This window comes from Eptesicus fuscus, chromosome 14 (genome assembly GCF_027574615.1).
Source record: "Eptesicus fuscus isolate TK198812 chromosome 14, DD_ASM_mEF_20220401, whole genome shotgun sequence".
Taxonomy (NCBI): Eukaryota; Metazoa; Chordata; class Mammalia; order Chiroptera; family Vespertilionidae; genus Eptesicus; species Eptesicus fuscus.
Genome location: NC_072486.1, coordinates 53472100 through 53490812, shown reverse-complemented (window position 1 = coordinate 53490812; position 18713 = coordinate 53472100). Strand labels below are relative to the sequence as shown.

General features: G+C 45.7%; 1 protein-coding gene across 1 annotated transcript in view; it reads right to left on the bottom strand.

Annotated features, from left to right (window-relative positions):
* Positions 1-3779: 3779 nt before the first annotated feature.
* The window catches only part of DENND2A (DENN domain containing 2A), a 74696-nt gene continuing 59762 nt past the window's right edge, over positions 3780-18713 (bottom strand). The window contains exons 8-14 of the mRNA XM_054726103.1: positions 18078-18128; positions 16826-17013; positions 12540-12649; positions 11308-11377; positions 10188-10265; positions 5824-5964; positions 3780-3953 (exon numbers count right to left, since the gene is read on the bottom strand). Of these exons, the coding sequence (XP_054582078.1) occupies positions 3780-3953; positions 5824-5964; positions 10188-10265; positions 11308-11377; positions 12540-12649; positions 16826-17013; positions 18078-18128 (812 nt within the window). The remainder of the gene's footprint in view (positions 3954-5823; positions 5965-10187; positions 10266-11307; positions 11378-12539; positions 12650-16825; positions 17014-18077; positions 18129-18713) is intronic.

Here is an 18713-nt window from a genome sequence, read left to right as displayed (position 1 = left end):
AAGAGAAAGAAACATCAATGATAAGAGAGAATCACTGATTGGCCTCCTCCTGAATGCCCCCATGGGGATCAAGCCTGCAAATGTACAGGAGTGGGCAAAAGTAGGTTTATAGTTGTTCGTATGGAATGCTGGTTATGATTGTTACAATAGTTTCATTAACTCTGTTTCACATACTCACAACTGTAAACCTTCTTTTGCCCACCCTGTATGTATCCCTAAGACTGTCAGCCACTCCAGGGGTGGTCCTTTCACCTCTGTAACTTGTTTCCTGAGCCTATGCAATCCAGCTGGCTCACTTTTGGAATGCCAGACCACCAAGATGGTAGCTACTCACTTTTAAACCCTGCTTGGGCAAACAAACTCACGTGCTTGGAGAGGGCGTGTTTACAAACCCAACCTTTCCCTGAGATGGCAAACATTGCTGGGCGCAACTGATTCTAGACAGGACATGGGACCCCCATTTAGGCTTACAGATACTGATTAAAAATGAACCAAAAGGCCAGGCCAGCATGGCTCAGTGGTTGAGTGTTGACCTATGAATCAGGAGGTCATGGTTCGATTCCCGGTCAGGGCACATGCCCAGGTTGCGGGCTCTAGCCCCCAAGGAGGCAGCCGATCAAGGATTCTCTCTCATCATTGATGTTTCTATCTCTCCCTTCCTCTCTGAAATCAATAAAAATATATTTTAAAAATGAACCAAAAGGACAAAGGTGCACAGCTACATATGAACTTATTTGTGTAGTTACCCATATGTTAAAGCCAAGGTTCAAACTCCAGTATTTGTCAAGATCTGATATATCATTAGCTAGCAGTCTGTCATTCAGCTTCTAGTGTTACTGCACTATAAAAAGATAAAAAGTAAATTTCTTGAATATTAAAAACCCTGTCCCATTCTCTCTCTCTCTCTCTGGAGCAGCCCACACCTTTCCCCCTCTTTTTCCCTCAAAGTGGGTACCTTTGCTTGCTCTCTCCCCCCTAAGCTCCAGGGGTCCTCCTTTTGCCTCTGTAACTTGTTTCCTGAGCCCATGCAGCCCACCTGGCTCACTTTTTCTACCTCTGTAACTTTCTAAATAAACTTTCACTTGTATTTTAATAAAAAACAAACAATGAAAAAGCCTCTGTCCCATATAAACCTTTTGTACAAATTTGTAAATGTACAGCTTATGACTTTATTATTCAGCCTCACCTATAGAGTTAGACAAAACTTTGGGAACTGAAATTAATAAACTAAAAAAAAAACCCAAAATGTTTATCATTAGGGAAATGAAGAAAGGGGTATAGGGAAATATTTATTTGGGTTGTTATGACAACAGAACAAGCCATCACAACAACATTCTTTCTTCTCCATCTGTCAGACTTTGGCTTGACAGAGCTTAAGAAACACTCAATGTCCATCCTAAAGATGAAACGGAACAAAAATGTTATTCTAGATTTGATAGATTTTTGGCTCCACTTAAAACCCTTTTATAACTCATACAATATTTGCCACAACTCTGCTATTTCCTCTTGCAGTGGGCAGACTCACTAACAATGACGAGTAAAATTGTGTGGTAGGGGGAGGGTGCTGGCAATGGTGACTACAGGCCTAAATCAGGCTGAGGTCCACCCTGGGACGTCACAGGGCCATGCACTGAGTGTGTGGCACCCCTGTTCTCATGCACTCCTTTATGGTGTTGAAAAGATTGGGGCTGTGGACGGAAATCAGAGGAATGAGGCGCTTGCTTCCCTGCTAGCTGAAAAGGGCCAGGAAGGGGTGCACGTGCAGCGGGTAGAGAACTGTGCCAAGTTGATAAGGATGAAAGCACCAGCTCAAACTTATTGGAAGGCTTTCTTTGTAGATTTTTCCAGGTCAAACTACTGGCAGCCAGCCACTGCCTCCCAAGCCCTATTTGTCGGGACCTAACCCAAGAATCCTTGATTTCCTACAGCTCTTTCCCCACAAACCAGACAGAGCTGGGTGTCTGTGGATTCCTCCTGGAGGAACACCTTTCGGTGGGGCAGCCCGGAGGAGAGGTGGGTTCTGGCTTTCCTGCTTGGTAACCTCACATCCACAATGCTCTTTGGTGGAGTCTGTGCTCTGATTAGTAGCTCTGTCCATGTCTTCCAGGTGAGCCAGACTTAGCTTGTTAGGGGAGGGGGCACAACTGAGGGCTGGAGAGCCCCAAAAAGGAAGGCTGAGCCAAAGCCCCCCAGAAGTATGCCGTTAAAGCTACGAGAGAGGTGGAGAACGTGCCCCGACTTCTGAGCACAGAAGGTCTAGGCCTTTCTACGATCATCCTTTCCCCGCCCCCAAAGTCAAGCCTGAGAATGTACAACTAGAGACAGTGGGGCACAGAGCGCAGCTGCCAGAGAACACAGACAGTTACCAGAGTGTGATGAAATCTGATCCTGGTCACTGAAGGGTTATTACTCATCTTTGGCTTCCAGGGCCCCAACCTTGAGAACTCTCTGGTCTGAATTCCCCAGGGTCCAGGGAGCTTGGAGAGCTGCCCAGCGCCCAGCACCAGCTGCAGGCTCAGAGACAGGCCTGCTTCCCGAGCTGAGCTGACAGAGTGCCCAGGGAGTACAGTAACGGTGACACTGCGAGTGAAGAACTGGAACACAGGGTGGAGCAGGCTGGGGAGCCAAGTGGCTGCCGTCCAAAAGCAACATCATCAAGGTGACCAGATGGCGTGGCGTGGTGGTGGGGGCTGGATTCCATCTCCTACCACGCCCCCTGATGAGCTCCACATTCATAGGCTTTGTCCTTTCCATTCCTTCCCTTTTCTTCTTCCTCCCTTTTGTTTTCCCGAGTGGAGAGGCGTATTTCCTCTCTGAACCACAGTGCTTCGATTTTTGTGTTTTGGCAAATGGCCTTCTCTCCAGATGGACTCCTTAGCTGGCCTCGTCTGCTTCTGGCCGGCGGGCCCTCTCAGCCGGGCCCACATCGCAGGCTGTCTGGAGCTGCAGCTGCCACCGAGGCTCCTGTGCCCTCAGTTCAGAGCGAAGAAGGCTCTGCTTCAGTGTTTTGTAATGATGGAAATGCCAGCAGTTCTTTTTAGAAGTTCAGAATTACCCCAAATCCTTATCTGCATCTCCTCCTGGACCTTCTTAGATTTGTGACATGGCCCTTGCAAATCACTGAGTGTGACCATTAGGCAGTGAGTATGTGTGTGATTCTGTGACTGATTTGAATACTGTAGACAGGGATCCTTTAGGACAGGCCTGTGCTCTTCAGCGTGGCCCTGCAGCCCTTCCACGAATCGCCGGCTCCTCACTTCCCACTGCGCTTTCCTCTCTGCTCACCCACAGGGACCTGCTTTGTGCTCAGCCTCCTGTCTCCTCGCCCTCGTACGGGCAGCTGCTTTTGCCTGGACTATGCCTTAGGCTCAGGGGGACCGCGCCTGCGCTGGGAGTGAGTGCCCTTCTCCATCTCCAGGACGCACCCCTCTAGCGAGCCCTCACAGCACTACTGGGTGATCTGTTCTCTTCCCTGTCGCCCCACTGTACTGAGAGCTCCTTGAGGGCGGCTCTGGGTCTTTCCCCCTGTCCCCAGCACATGCATGGTAGAGTGCCCAACACAAAGCAGAATGAATAAAAAGTAGGCCCAATACCAGATAAGTGTTGCAGAGCAGTGCAGGCCTACCTCGTTTCACACCACTCGTGTGCTTCCGAACCTGCATCTTAGATGCCCACTGACTCCTACTGTCACCCCAGAGGAGCTTGCTCTGAAATCCTACACCATCACCTACCCCCACCACGGCATCAGACAGTCCAAGACTGCCTGTCATTCAAACACTTTATCTGAAGTAGCCAAGGTTGTACCTGAGCTTGTCTGCGATGAAGATGACCCTCCTTTCCAGAAGCAGGGAGGCAAAAACACAGAGCAGGTGGCGGACGCTGAGAGAAGAGAAGAGGGACTCAAAGTCCACATGTTCGAGCCGGGAGTCCAGCGGGCGGCACAGTTCAATCACCTGCCAGGGAACAGGAGCAGCTGTGAAGGGCCCGCCTACTCAGCCAGGCCGCTCACGAATCAAGTCGTCCTCGGCAAAGGTGGCCCACTGGCAGGGTAAAGGGAAAGGAAAACAAAAGGGACTGGGGAAAAGAAAGAAGCCAGGACACTGGCGGCAGGTAGGTGCGGAAGGGGAGCACATGCCTCGCACTCAACTCTGAGACTGAGGACAGTTCGGACGGAGGTGGGGAAAGGATGGTGGAAGCAGTGCCCTTGGCCCCAAGTGGTCGGAGGCTCTCCTGGACTCCCCACGGAGTTCTCTGGCTGTAGACCATGTGCTGTCCCTTAGAGCCCTGCAGGCTAGCGTAGGTCTCAGGAGGAAGTATCACCTGGAGGGATGGAGTCACAGGCTCACTCAGAAGGACCAGCAGGTCCGAGCAGCACTTTCCAGACTCACCTCCTCTAGAAGGACTTTCTTAAAGGACCAACCCCATCCCAACCCCCTGATGTGGAGCCTTTCAGCGCTTACGTTGAGTGTGTATCTTCTCATTCCGTATTTGCTATGTTCCTGAACTCATCTTGGTCACTACTCATGTGCATGTTTTTTCTCTGTAAGGGAGCTGGCTCCTTCATAGAGCAGAGACTGGTTTTCACTCTCAGCACAGTGCCTGCTCAGGGCTGTCCACGCAGTGGGCTCACTAGTGCTAACATCCCCAAGGCCAAGCTGCCTGCATCTGGTGTGGGATGTTTCTCCAGCCACAGGGAGACTGCTCTTCTCTATGCTGGGAAATTGGGTTGTTCTGGAATGTCCCAAACCCATATTCCCCCTCCCCCCTGCGCCCTGGCTCCACAGGTGACTTGTTTTGCCAGGGACTTTAGAACTAGAGCCCCAAGTCTGAGACAGATGTGCCTTCTGAGGTACCAGAGCCACATAAGGGGAATGGGAAGAATGCAAACCAGCTCCTGCATCAAATGCCAGCCCAGCAAGGACAGGAGCACTCTTCAGAGTCTAGGGTGAATAAGGAATAGTCCCTGAGCTTAAATAAATTCCCTAAAAATAATCTGTTTTACATAATAAAGTTACAGAGGTGATGCAGGGTAAACACATAAACAGGTTCATATACAATTCAAGAATGCAATGGGCCTGGCTGGCGTGGCTCCGTGGTTGAGCGTCAACCTATGAATCAGGAGGTCAGGGTTCGATTCCCAGTCAGGGCACATGTCCAAGTTGCAGGCTCAATCCCCAGTAGGGGGCACGCAGGAGGTAGCCAATGATTCGCTCTCATCATTGATGTTTCTCTCCCTTTCTCCCTCTTCCTTCCTCTCTGAAATCAATAAAGATACAAAAAACAAAACAAAAAACCAAAAACAAACAAACAAACCCAAAAGAATGCAATGAGCTATAATGAGAAACCAAGAATGTTCAGTGCAGGTCCCTAACATGGAAGGCCAACATCATGCAAAGAAACACGATGTGCTGCCATGGCGCAGTTCTGGGGGTTGCTCTCTGGGTCAGAATCCTGGGCTGGATGGACTAGAGCAGTGGTCGGCAAACTGTGGCTCGCGAGCCACATGCGGCTCTCTGGCCCCTTGAGTGTGGCTCTTCCACAAAATACCACGGCCTGGGTGAGTCCATTTTGAAGAAGTGGCGTTAGAAGAAGTTTAAGTTTAAAAAATTTGGCTCTCAAAAGAAATTTCAATCGTTGTACTGTTGATATTTGTCTCTATTGACTAATGAGTTTGCCGACCACTAGACTAGAGTTATGACACCGAGGAGCAAGAGGACACCACTGAATGTGACAGCCCACCAAAAGCCAGCCCTTCAGACCAGTGGGACTTGGCTGTCTGGGCCATTCTCTCCCCTAGGAGTGGAAAGGAATCTGACCCCTTACCTCAGTTCCTGTTCCTGGCAGGAAGTTCTTGACAATGATGGTTTTGCCCAAGGCTGGGAAAGGGGCTTCCATGACACTCCTCATGAGGGGCTGTACCAGGGCAGGAGAGATGCCTCGGCGTTTTTCCACCTCATCCAAGATCTGCAAGGGTCAGAAAAGCAGCTCAGCCATCCTGAGTCAGGGCAGCAAGGTGTTGCCTGTTCCAGATGAAGTGGGCCTGCCATGGAGACTGAAGAATCATGGGAAGCCCTGCTGTCTTCATCAGACCAAGCTTACAGTCTCTTTTACCCTATGTGTTATTACCCCAATTCTCTCCCCTCTGTCATTACTCTCTTTGCCATGTGACTTTTTTTTTTACAGGTTGCTATCTTTTTTTTTTTAAAAAAAGATGTTTTTATCGATATTTTATAGAGGGGTAGGGAGAGGATAGAGAGATAGGGACATTGATTGGAGAGAAACCTCACTGATTGGCTGCCTCCTGCATGCCCCACACTAGGGATCGAGCCCGCAACCCGGTAACTTAACCAGTGACCTCCTGGTTCATGGGTTGAGGGCTCAACCACTGAGCCACACTGGTCTGGCTGCCATGTGACTTTGTAGCTCCTCCCACTAAAGGGGTTAAGTATAGTTCCAGCCCCCCTTGACTTTGGGTTAGGCCATGTGAGTTTTTGGGCATTCTCAGTGGGAATAATATACAAATTTACTAAAAGCCACTGAAGTGTATATTTTATTTTATTTTTGAAGTGTATATTCTAAATGGTGAATTATATGGTGAGTTGTATCGCAATAAAATTGTTACTATAAAACTTCAAATGCGCCGAAACCGGTTTGGCTCAATGGATAGAGCGTCGGTCTGCAGACTGAAAGGTCCCAGGTTCGATTCCGGTCAAGGGCATGTACATTGGCTGCGGGCACATCCCTGGTAGGGGGTGTGTAGGAGGCAGCTGGTCGATGATTCTCTCTCATCGATGTTTCTAGCTCTCTATCCCTCTCCCTTCCTCTCTGTAAAAAATAAATAAAATATATTCAAAAAAATAAAATAAAATAAAATCTAAAAAAAAAAAAAAAACAAAACTTCAAATGCATGACGCTTCACAATCTAGTTGTAAATCAAAGACTTTCAATTAAAATGCCATTTATGGGGGTGGGAGAAGTAGGAGAGGGTAAAGGGGGAACAAATAGTGGTGGAAAGAGACTTGACTATATATCTATACAATACACAGATGCTATATTATACAATTGTACACCTGAAACCTATATAATTTTATTAACCAATGTCACTCCAATAAACTCAATAATAACTTAAAAAAAAAACAACACCCAAAACATCATACTTCAATTATACCTTAATAAAACTGGAAAAAAATTGGGAAAATAAGCCATTTATAAAAATATCACATGTACCTATTCAACCCTTGAAATATGGCTAGTCTAAATTGAGATGTGTTGTAAGTGTAAAATAATCAGTAGATCTCAAAATACAAAATAAATAATGTAAAATATCAATGACTTTTCATGTTGATTACATGTTGAAATGATAATATTTTGGATATATTAAATAAAATTTATTATTAAAATTAAAAAGATAATTTGGTAGTTCCTTAAAAAATTAAACATAGAATTATCCTATGATCCAGAAATTCTACTTTTGGGTACAAACCTGAAAGAAATGAAGGCAGAGACTCAAACAGATACTTGTATACTCATGTTCATAGCAGCATAATTCATAATACATAGCTAAAAGGTAGAAACAACCCAAATGTCCATCAACTGATAAATGGATAAACAAAATGTGGTATATACATATTGCTCCGACTTAAAAGTTAAGAAATTCTCATCCAGGCTCTAACATGGATGAACCTTGAGGGCATGCGCTAAGTGAAATAAACCAGTCACAAAAGGATAAATAGTATATGATTCCACTGACATGAGATGTTGGAGTAGTCAAATTCACTGGGACAGAAAGTAGAATGGTGGTTGCCAGGGGCTGGTGGGTGGGGGTGGGGAGGGAATGGGGAGTTAGTGATTAATGGGTACAGAGTTTTAGTTTGGGAAGATGAAAAGGTTCTGGAGATGAATGGTGGTGGTGGTTGCGCAACAGTGTGAATAAACATAATGTCAATTAAATGTACACTTCAAAATGGTTAGAATGGTAACTTTTATATGTATTTAACTCAATAAAATGAAAATAATATGGCAAAAATTTTTAAAGAATTTCATAGGGAGGGGGAGACAAGTCAGGGAAAATATATATTAAAAGGCTGCACAGGGGAACAATAATGAAAAATGGTTGAGGAGCACAGGGCCAGTGGAATGAGAGGGCCAGTGGTCGGCCCGGCCTTCGGAGGCCTTCGGAGGCCTTCGGAGGCCTTCGGAGGCTTGCCTGCTTGTGCCTCTGCCACAGCCGTAAGAAGAGCAGATGTGGGCCAGCTCTCTGTCTAAAGAGGATGACAGACATGTGGCCCAGACCCAACCGGACTTGCAGCCTAAAGCAGATCCGCCAGCCCAGATCAGCCAACCCCCGCCTACTCCTAGCACATGAGGGAGCCCCGTGGAGATCAGCAGAGCCAAGCCCTGGATGACCTGCATGTCTGTGAGAATAAATGATTGTTGCTTTCAGCCACTGTGGTTTGTTATACGGCATTATTGTGGCAATATTTAATGATAAACCTTCTTCAGAGATTCTGAGAGCAGTTCTTATCCATGATTCCTATCTGGACTAAAGAACAATTTGCCATTTTTGTCATCCTTGTCCCTCACCTGAAAATAGCTTCAGTTCTAGGGACCAGTTTGCCAAAGCTCTGTTTCTGATTCTACCCTGAGTATTTGCTGTACCATCTCTGGCAAGTCATGACACTACACTCTTAAAATACCCCTGGTCACAAAACTGACGTGAAAGCCCAGGACTGTGCCTCACGCAAGCAGGATGGCATGTTTGCTTGCTCCACAGCCCCTGCACAGGACATAGCAACGAAGCTCGTGCGAATTCCAAAGCTGCCTTTGGAAGCTGGGCTAACTCACATGAGCTGTTTTACTTCCAGCTTTCTTTTTAAATTAAAAAAATTCTTTTTTCTTTAGTGATTAAGGTATTACATATGTGTCCTTATCCCCCACATTGACCTCCTTCCCAGCTTTCTTTTTTTTGGGAGAAGCAGGAAGGTACAGAGAGAAACATCTACCTGTCGTTCCACTTACTGATGCATTCATTGGTTGATTCCTGCATGTACCCTGACTGGGTATTGAACCCGCAACCCTGGTGCATCAGGATGATGGGCCAACCAACTGAGCTACCCGACCAGGGCTATTTCCAGCTTTCACATAAGCATTCTCACAATAACAAAGGCTGTGACCTAGAGCCTTCTCTCTGTCTTTAAACCCATGTGGAAGACTTGCATGAGCAGCAATTTATAAATGACCAACTTTAATGTAGAATGATTACTACCAGTGGAGCGGAGGTAAGAGCATGTCTCAGATTACACTGATACTACTAATAATTTCAAACACACTTGCACAGAGTGTAAGTTCTATCTGGTAAGAGGTCACACTCTATCAGCATAATTCAGGCTTCCTGAGGTTGGTGGAGGTGTACATATGTGTTTTGTGTATATGTGCTGTGTGTATACGATTTGTCCAGGAGGTGGACTTTTGTTTTGGAATGCTTTTCAGGAAGTGCTGCCTCACACCCATGGACAGTGGACGTAAGACTTCAATTCTCTGAAAGAAAGCTCTGACTGAAATAAATGCTGAAGGATTTTATATAAACTTATGGATTAGATACTCATGTCCAGTTAATATAGGAAACTTAGCTACATCTGATTTTTGACATTAGCATAATATAGCATAATAATCTCCTATACACCAATTCAAAATACTGCGGCAGATGGGCCAACTCAATATGGCAGTTACTGTATCTTGGTATATTGGCAGAAGAACAAATTATATTAAGATTTCAATAGACTTAGGGCATTATTACAATAACAAATCATATACACACAACACATATGTACATCGATACATATACATACATACATGCATCATAGTGGGTTTTTGTCCAGCAAAAGCAAATATGACCAAAGACAATGCTTAGAAGAAAAATAAAACATGGGATATTTTGGGAAGATCCTCTGCCCCTCCCATCCTTAGCTACAATTACTTTGATTCTCTCCCCTTCCCCAGTTTCAGAGCCCTGACCTTCATCAACTGTTATTTCCTGATCCAATGATAAGAGAATAGAGGCCACCATGAGGGGAGGAGGAGGAAGTAGGAAGGAAGAGTGGAGAGTTAGATTACAAAAGTACCGGAAGTTGGGGTGTTTCCTGTGTCCTTCTGGGCCCTGCCTCCTTTCTCTGAGGCCCAATCCTCACCTTTGAAAAGAGGCTGAAGCATCCCAGGCGGCTCACAATGCAGTAAACTTCGGGGAGACGCTTCCCTTTGCCACCAGGCTTTTTGGAGAGAAATACAGGAAATCATGAGTGCTACCAACTTCAGGGAAGGAAAGAACCCAAAGATTTCTGAGTGCTATTGTCAGATGTTTTCATGCACCATACCTTCGGACAACTCTTGTGCACACAGTAGGTGCTCAATATGACCTATGTATGTAATCATAAATAAGAGGCGTAATTTGTTTACCCAAATCACTGTAGTTTCTTATAAGGAACTATATGTTTATTATAATAAACTTTTAAATGAACTATATTTTTATTATATTGATAATTCCAAAGGAGAAATAACTTCTGAAAATCCTTTTTGGAAACTGACTTTTAAGCTAATTTTCAAAAAAAACAAAATCAATCTCAATACTTTAAATTAATTTTACCAACAGAAATTATGATCCTATTAACTTTTTCAAGGATTATCCATACTTTTTAGTCAGTAATTAATTCAACAAATATTTACTGAAGAGCTACTATGTGCCATGTATTACTCTTTTTTATTTTAAGAATGCTTTTATTGATTTTAGAGGGAGAGGAAGAGGGGGAGAAAGAGAGAAATGTCCATTGGCTGCCTCCTGCATACCCCCCACTAACCTGGCCATGTGCCCTGACCAGGAATTGAACTGGTGACCTTTGTTGCATGGGACGATGCCCAACCAACTGAGCCACACTGGCCAGGGCCATGCATTATTCTTTTTTAAAATATATTTTTATTGATTTCACAGAGAGGAAGTAAGAGGGATAGAGATAGAAACATCAATGATGAGAGAGAAACATTGACTGGATGCTTCCTGCAAGCCCCCTACTTGGGATCGAGCCTGCAACCAAGGTATGTGCCCTTGACCAGAATTGAACCCAGGACCCTTCAGTCCTTGGGCCGACGCTTTATCCACTGAGCCAAACTGGTTAGGGCTCTTCCTCCATGTTCTTAACCATCCTGGTTAACCTGTCATACCGCCTGTCCCTTCTCTCGTGGCACATGGTGAAACCTTAGGAAGCCAGTACTAGCTCTGTGTGGCACTCTTGCTGACTGAGAAGCAAATGTACTAACCAGCAGTCTTCGGCAGTAACCGAACCTTCTGCCTCCGTCTTCTCCAGTTAAGACAAATGAGAAGGTTTCACTGTGGTGGGGAAAACAAAAGTACAATATGAAGCAAAACAAAACGAAGACACACCACGGTGAGTGATGTAAACATTCTGATGGAGGCTGTCCTGGCTGTCCATCTCTGGCTGGGCCTCTGGTCACCTCTCGCTCTGGAGTCTGTCAGGGACAGGGAGATCTAAAGTGTCACTGTGTCCTCAGAGGATTTTTTTTCACCCTGAGATCTCATATATTCTATCACCTGAGCCATCCCAGGACACAAAACAGTCATTTATTGAGCACTGACTGTGGCTACCCCCTTCCATGAGCATGAGGGTGAGGTCGCATGCACTGGTCTAGGGATGCGACTCAGTGAGGGAGAAGTTGACGAGTGGGACAGTTCTGGGCCCCCTAAGAACTACCCTGGGTTTCCAGGGGACCGTCTGTTCAGAGCCACCTCAAGGCTTGGACTGTCCTTAGAGGCTGCTGGGTCAACTTCGAGGAATACAGCAGCCCTCAAACATTTAGGATACACAACCTACTGAGTTTGGTCAGTTGCTAAACATCTGATAATAAAAATTTTATACCTAGCCACATGGGCTAGAGCAGAAATGTGAACTAATCACAGTCTGAGTAACAGCCGGAGGGCTACTGAAGAAATGCCTCAGTGGACCTGGGAAGGATGGGTGATGGGCGATGTTTCCCTAGACTAAGAATGACCTTATTGCCCTTCACAAAGGCTCATGAAGTAAACAAATGCGCAGACTGAGTGAGCAGCCTGGGAACCTGCATAATTAGCAAGGTTATTCTTATCTTCAGGAAAGTTTTAAAAACACTGGTGAGGGAAACCTTCAGCCCAGGCCCATAAACATCACTTAATGGTAGGCCTGACTTATGGGGTCTGCCATCTATGACCTCATCTCTAGTTCTCACATTAGTCTTTTTAAAAAATATATATATATATTTATTGATTTCAGAGAGGAAGGAAGAGGGAGAGATAGAAACATCAATGATGAGAATCACTGATTGGCTGCCTCTTGCAGGCCCCCTACTGGGGATCTAGTTGGCAACCTGGGCATGTGCCCTTGGCCGGAATCGAACCCAGGACCCTTCGGTCCACAGGCCAACACTCTATCCACTGAGCCAAACCAGCTAGGGCTTGCCTTAGTCTTTGAGGGTGGGGGGGAGATGCCAGCACCTACCTAGTAAATTGCTGGACAGGAGTCCAATCCTTGGCATCGGGGAAACAGAACTGGGGGATGGCCTTCAGCTGGTCCTCAGCCTCTCTCATGAACTTGAAAGACCTTTCCAGCTGCAGGGAGAAGGGCGAGAGAAGGCTGGAGAATAAACCATAGCATGGGAGAATGAGGCAGAGGCGTGGCAAGACCACATCTCCAACCTTCCCACAGTCATGACCGCCACCTTCAAACCCCCTTCCTTGGAAGGTTTCCAGCTCATTCTGCTGAGGCCATTTCCCCCCGGCCAGTTCTAACGATGGTCTTATGGGGGAAGTCAGGAGGAAAAACAGTGTGCTTTAGAGAATTGTTTTCTATGCCTACCATTCTGGGATATAACTATTTTAATCAATAAGGAAAAACTGTCATAGCAATCCCTTCCAAATAGGAGACTCATGAGTATGCAAGGCTGAGCCTCAAATCAAGTCTTCAAACCTCTGGGCCCAGACAAAGCTGCCCGTCCTTCAAAGAAGTGTACAACACTTCTCAGCGAATACATCCAGTCACATTATATCCTACAGCGAATTCAACTCATTTCAGACTCCTTGAACCAGAAGGAAAATAGACATCATCCAGCCTCACAGACTTCTTTTAGAGGTAAGAAATTAAGCCCTGAGATGTTAAGTTCATGATCACACAACTAGTATGGAACAGAGCTAGGAATAAATATGATCTTGCCCTGGCTGGTATAGCTCAGTTGGTTGAGCCGAGTCCAATGCACCAAAAGGTCGCTGGTTTGATTCTGGGTCAGGACACATGCCCAGGTTGCAGACTCTACTGCCAGCAGGGGGCATGCAGGAGGCAGCCAATTGATGTTTCTCTCCCTCTCCTTTCCTCTCTCTCTAAAATCAATAAAAATATTTAAAAAATGATCTTAGTCTCTAGTTTGTCTTTCTCTCTCCAATTTATCTGACATCATAGACTAGGTGAGCATCATCTTATTTAAAAATAGAACAAATGAATAAAGTCTGACTTAGAGATTATATTTAAAGCCACGAGTTGGCTTATTTTGTGTATGAACAGGAATCTGAGCTTCTAATTTTTAAAATTTTTAGGTTAATCCTCACCCGAGGATATTTTTTCCATTAATTTCCAGAGAAAGTGAAAGGGAGGGAGGGAGGCTGGGAGGAAAGGAGGGAGGGAGAGAGAAAGAGAGAGAGGGAGAGAGAGAGACATCAATGTGAAAGAGACACATGGATTAGTTGCCCCCCAAATGTGTCTGGACTGGGGACAGGGTTTGAACCTTTAACCCAGGTACATGCCCTTTACTGGGAATCAAAACCTCAACCCTCTGTTGCTCAGGCCAATGCCCTAGTCACAAAGCCACGCCAGCTAGGGCCACATGAGCACATTTACAGGGAGTAGCACATACAGATCCCTCTCACAAATACAGCCAATATCACAGATGGCTGGAAAATACCCCAGTCTCTGTAAATTGTCATAGAGAAATGCAGCAAACAACTTATGGAATATGACAATGATTCCTAGCACACAAATATGAAGTATAAACCCTGAGTACGGTGACGATAGGAGTGGGACACAAAACTCAGGAAAATGAGTTAGAAAAGAGAAGGAGAAAGAAAGAGGAAGCGGTCCTTCTGACAGAGTGAGCGAGCAAAGGAAGTAGATATACCATAAAGTAGCCTGGCATGCAAAATACATGTATGGAATGGTCACCATAACATAAAAAATACATTTAAAGAAACACTGGCCATAAGACATATTTCCAGCAGAAGGAGGTGGTTAACTAGACTAGGGTGCCCACATAATGGAGCATTATCTAATTTTAAAAATTATTTAGAATTTGCAATCCAGGCATGTGCCCTTGACCAGAATCGAACCCCGGATCCTTCAGTCTGCAGGCCATTGCTCTATGCATTGAGCCAATACATATTCAATTTGTATTGAATATGTTTATAAATAAGCAGCGGTTTACAAAACATGATTAAAAAATGATACATGTACAGAATTGGACAAAGAATGTTCATAGTTGTGTGTACAAGAAACACAGAGTTTATTCTTGTATTACTCTTTATTAATTATTGTGTTATTTTCTATATGAACAACTATACTGGTAAACCTACTTTTGCCTCACCCTGTTTTGCAAGAAAATCATAATATGAGAAAAGACTAGAAGAAAACACAACAAATGTGTTGATCTCTATGGAATAAGATTATAGGTGACTTTTTATTTTCTGTTTAAAATGTTTTTATTGATTTTAGAGAGAGGAAGGGAAATGGGAGAGAAAGAAATATGGATGTGAGAGAGAAACATCGCTCGGCTGCCTTCTGCACAACCCCTACTGGGGATCGAGCCCAAAACCTGGGCATGTGTCCCAGCCAGGAATCAAACCGTAACATTTTGGTGAATGGGATGACACCCAACCAACGGAGCCACACTGGCCAGAGCCACTTGTTTCTTTACACATTTGCTGATTAATCTCTTCTTAACACTGACTATGCAATTTTCCACTCAAAAAAGTTTCGATGTGGATGTCTAGCAGTCTGGAGATTCCAGGTTGGAAACCAGCATTCAATAGTGATGGTGATTAATTCATTAACTAATTCATGAACTAGTGCCTTTATTCCTGGAACACTGATTAAGTACTGCCCTATACAACACTGTGTTTGGCCCCAAGGAGTAAACAGGATGACAGGACAGTCCTTCCTCCCTTGGTGCTCGCTATGTGTGGTTCTCAATGGTATTGTGAGTCAGTGATAACCAGCAGCCTCTCTTACCAAGGGGACATCGTCCCCAAATCTAGGCATGTCCATAGCATGGGGGTTTCCACGGGATTGTCCCTGGAAGTCAGCAGGATGAAGGTGACTATGGCCAGTTTGGAGGTACCTCTGGCTCACTTCATTTATGTAGAGTTTCCATCCTGAACAACAAGAACAGGGCTTTATTGCAGTGCTGAACCACCGTGGTGCAACAGAAGGAAGGCTGGCCCAGGAAAGGAGGGGAGGGGCAGGGGGAACCTAGGCTTCACTTGGGTGGTGATGGCAAAGGGAGGCCCTCAGGGGGCCAGGACACAGGCCTCCCTCCACCTGAACACCCTCAGCCTTGGGCCTGCATGAACCCTACAGGGAGAGTGTCACATGCTACCTCCTGAATCTTTTGTATGCTTACCTTTTTTTTTTTTTTAATATATATATATATTCTATTGATTTTTTACAGAGAGGAAGGGAGAGAGATAGAGAGTTAGAAACATCGATCAGCTGCCTCCTGCATACTCCCCACTCGGGATGTGCCCACAACCAAGGCAGATGCCCTTGACCGGAATTGAACTCGGGACCCTTCAGTCCACAGGCCGACGCTCTATCCACTGAGCCAAACCAGCTAGGGCATGCTTATCTTTTTAAAAAATATATATTTTTTTTATTGATTCCAGAAAGGAAGGCAGGGAGAGAGAGAGATAGAAACATCGATGAGAGATAATCATTGATTGGCTGCCTTTGGCACACCCCACACTGGGGATCAAGTCCACAACCCAGGCATGTACCCTGACCTCCTGGTTCATAGTTTGATGCTCAACCACTGAGCCACGCTGGCTGGGCTGTATGCTTATCTTGTGCTCTCCTGTCAGAGTGTAAATTCCTTAAGGACAGAAAACACATTTTGCTCATCTTTGAAACCTCTGGGGCTGAACGCAATAGGGTTTCAGTAAATTCTGGATGGATTGAACTAGAATGTGATGGAAACTCTTTAATACTGCTGTCAAAGACAGAATAATTTACATAGTATTGGCCATGCCATTGAGGCTTTATTCAGGGCCATTTCATTTTAGGTGCCATGATTTAATACATGGGTAGAGCCCAATACTCATAGATATGAACCCTGTTAGAACAGAACAGGATTCCTGTATGTATGCACATACAGAGGTGCACGGCACACATACAGATGTTTATTAGCATGGCAACAAATGTGACACTCCTTAGGGAGAGCTGTGTGGCTGGATGGGAAAGAGGCCTCTAGAATATGTTGGGTAATGTGGTTGGATAAGGAGACGAGGGAGGGGGGAAAGGATGGTACGGCTGGCATAGAGACCACAGGAATTTAGGATGTATTTTTGATCACACTCTGAATCCTTGGATCTCACCTCCTGTGACCTCCCAAATTCTCCAGCAGAAGTTTCTTCATGATATCCCTAATTAGGACCCTATGTTGATATTCTGGACACTAAGTGATCCTCAGACTCCCAAACCTCCCTGCAATCCCCTGGCAGGCCACAGAGGCTGGGCCCACCCAGTACCTTCAGAGGGAACTGCTGGGTGAGTTCTGGCACGTACGAGGCCCCTGCCTGCTTCTTGTGCAATGACACGACTACAAAGTACTCGAAGAGCTGCCTCTCCTGGTACTCGATAAGCTCTCGGTCAAGTGATGAGTATCTTGGAGCCTGCTTCAGGCGGGACTTCACATTGACCAGGCGTCGGCTATGAGCTGGGGGAGGGGGGGAGAGAGGGGGAGGAAGAGTGGGGGAGGGAAGAGAAGAGGGAGAGGGAGAGAGAAAGAGTCTGAAAATGACCCATTTTCCAATGTGCAATTGCACAGAACTGCAATAGATTATGTAATTCCCAGCTCAAAGTACTTTTCTAATCCTAAAAAAGTGTTCCCACATTTAACAAATTAGTACAAATTCTTTCTTTGGGATCCTTGCCAGAATTCTGGGAGGAGAACACCCTCTAGGCCGCCAGGCTAATTGGGGTGCAGGAACTTGGAATGTGGGGCTTCTGCTCCACCATGGATTTGCTGTCTGGACTCGGGGCTGGGCCGGGAGCAATCTTTGCATTCCTCTGTCAGATGGGGTGGGGACACTGACTCGTCCCCTCCCTCATTTCCCTCATCTTTCCAATTGTGGGATGTGACAAAATCCAAACCATAGAGCTTTTGGAGCTGGGAGCTTTGTAAACATCCCATGTGACTCAACCAAGAGAGACCTGACTAACCCAAGAACTCCCATCTGCCTTCACCATTCTGTGCAATGGAAATAAGCCCGCTTTATTCTAGGTGGGCTGTGTAGCAGCAGAATGTTAGAGGTGAATGAGGCAGGGCCACTGGGTGGACGGATGTCCATCGCCTTAGAACACGGCACTGGGCTACAGCTTTCTTTGACTTCTACCTGGGGTCTGAGAAATTGCAGAAAACTCACTAACGCCTGACCTAAATCACCACATTTTGATCCACAGGGACTAATTATTTCAATGACTTCATATGACAGATGAGGAGCTAGAGGCCCTGAGATCTTATGTGAGTTCCTCCAGATCATACAGACATTTGAACAGTAGGGCCAAAGCCCCAGGTGTCCAGAGACTCAGGCGAGAGGTGTTGTACCTCGCTCAGGTGTACGGAAAGGCATGGGAACAGTGGGGCCCTGCTGGTGTAGCCACCCTGCATCTCTGGAGTGGAACAGGCCCATCCTAGTCATGCTCAGGACTGACCCGCCTCCCAACCCCCAAGCATCCTGTGACCACCCCCTGTCCTGGCATGGCAACTGCTCTTCTCACCTTTCAGCTTCTCCTCGGTGTCACTGTCAGACTCACTGTTCTCATCTGTCACTAGACCGAAAAAAAGGAAGAAAGTTGCAAATGTGAGTTTTTCTGATGTAGAAACCTTTTTAATTATATTTTTATTGATTTTAGAAAGGAAGGGAGAGGAAGAGAGAGATAGAAACATCAATGATGAGAGAGAATCATTAATCAGCTGCCTCCTGCACACCCCCTTCTGGGGTTGAGCCTGCAACCCAGGCATGTGCCCTTGACCGGAATTGAACCCAGGATCCTTCAGTCTGTAGGCCAAAACTCTATCCACTGAGCCAAACCAGCTAGGGCTGTAAGAAACTTTTTATATGTGATAGCACAAAGCCAAGATTTCTAGTTTAGAAGGGCTGTTTTCCTTTTGTCTATTTAAATGTAATGGACAAATTATGTCTTTGTCCAACAAAATGCATTTCTAAATTAATTTGGCCCTAGATTAGATGGTACCTACAGCAAAATATACTGGCCCCTTTTATGCATGCTAAGCAAGTAGGACTACTCCCACAGTGAGGTCGGAGCATGCTGCCCTGGGCTCACTGGATGGAAGGACAGGGAGAGAGGACCAGAGGACATGCCACCAAGCTGAGCTCCTGGCTGTCGGACTGT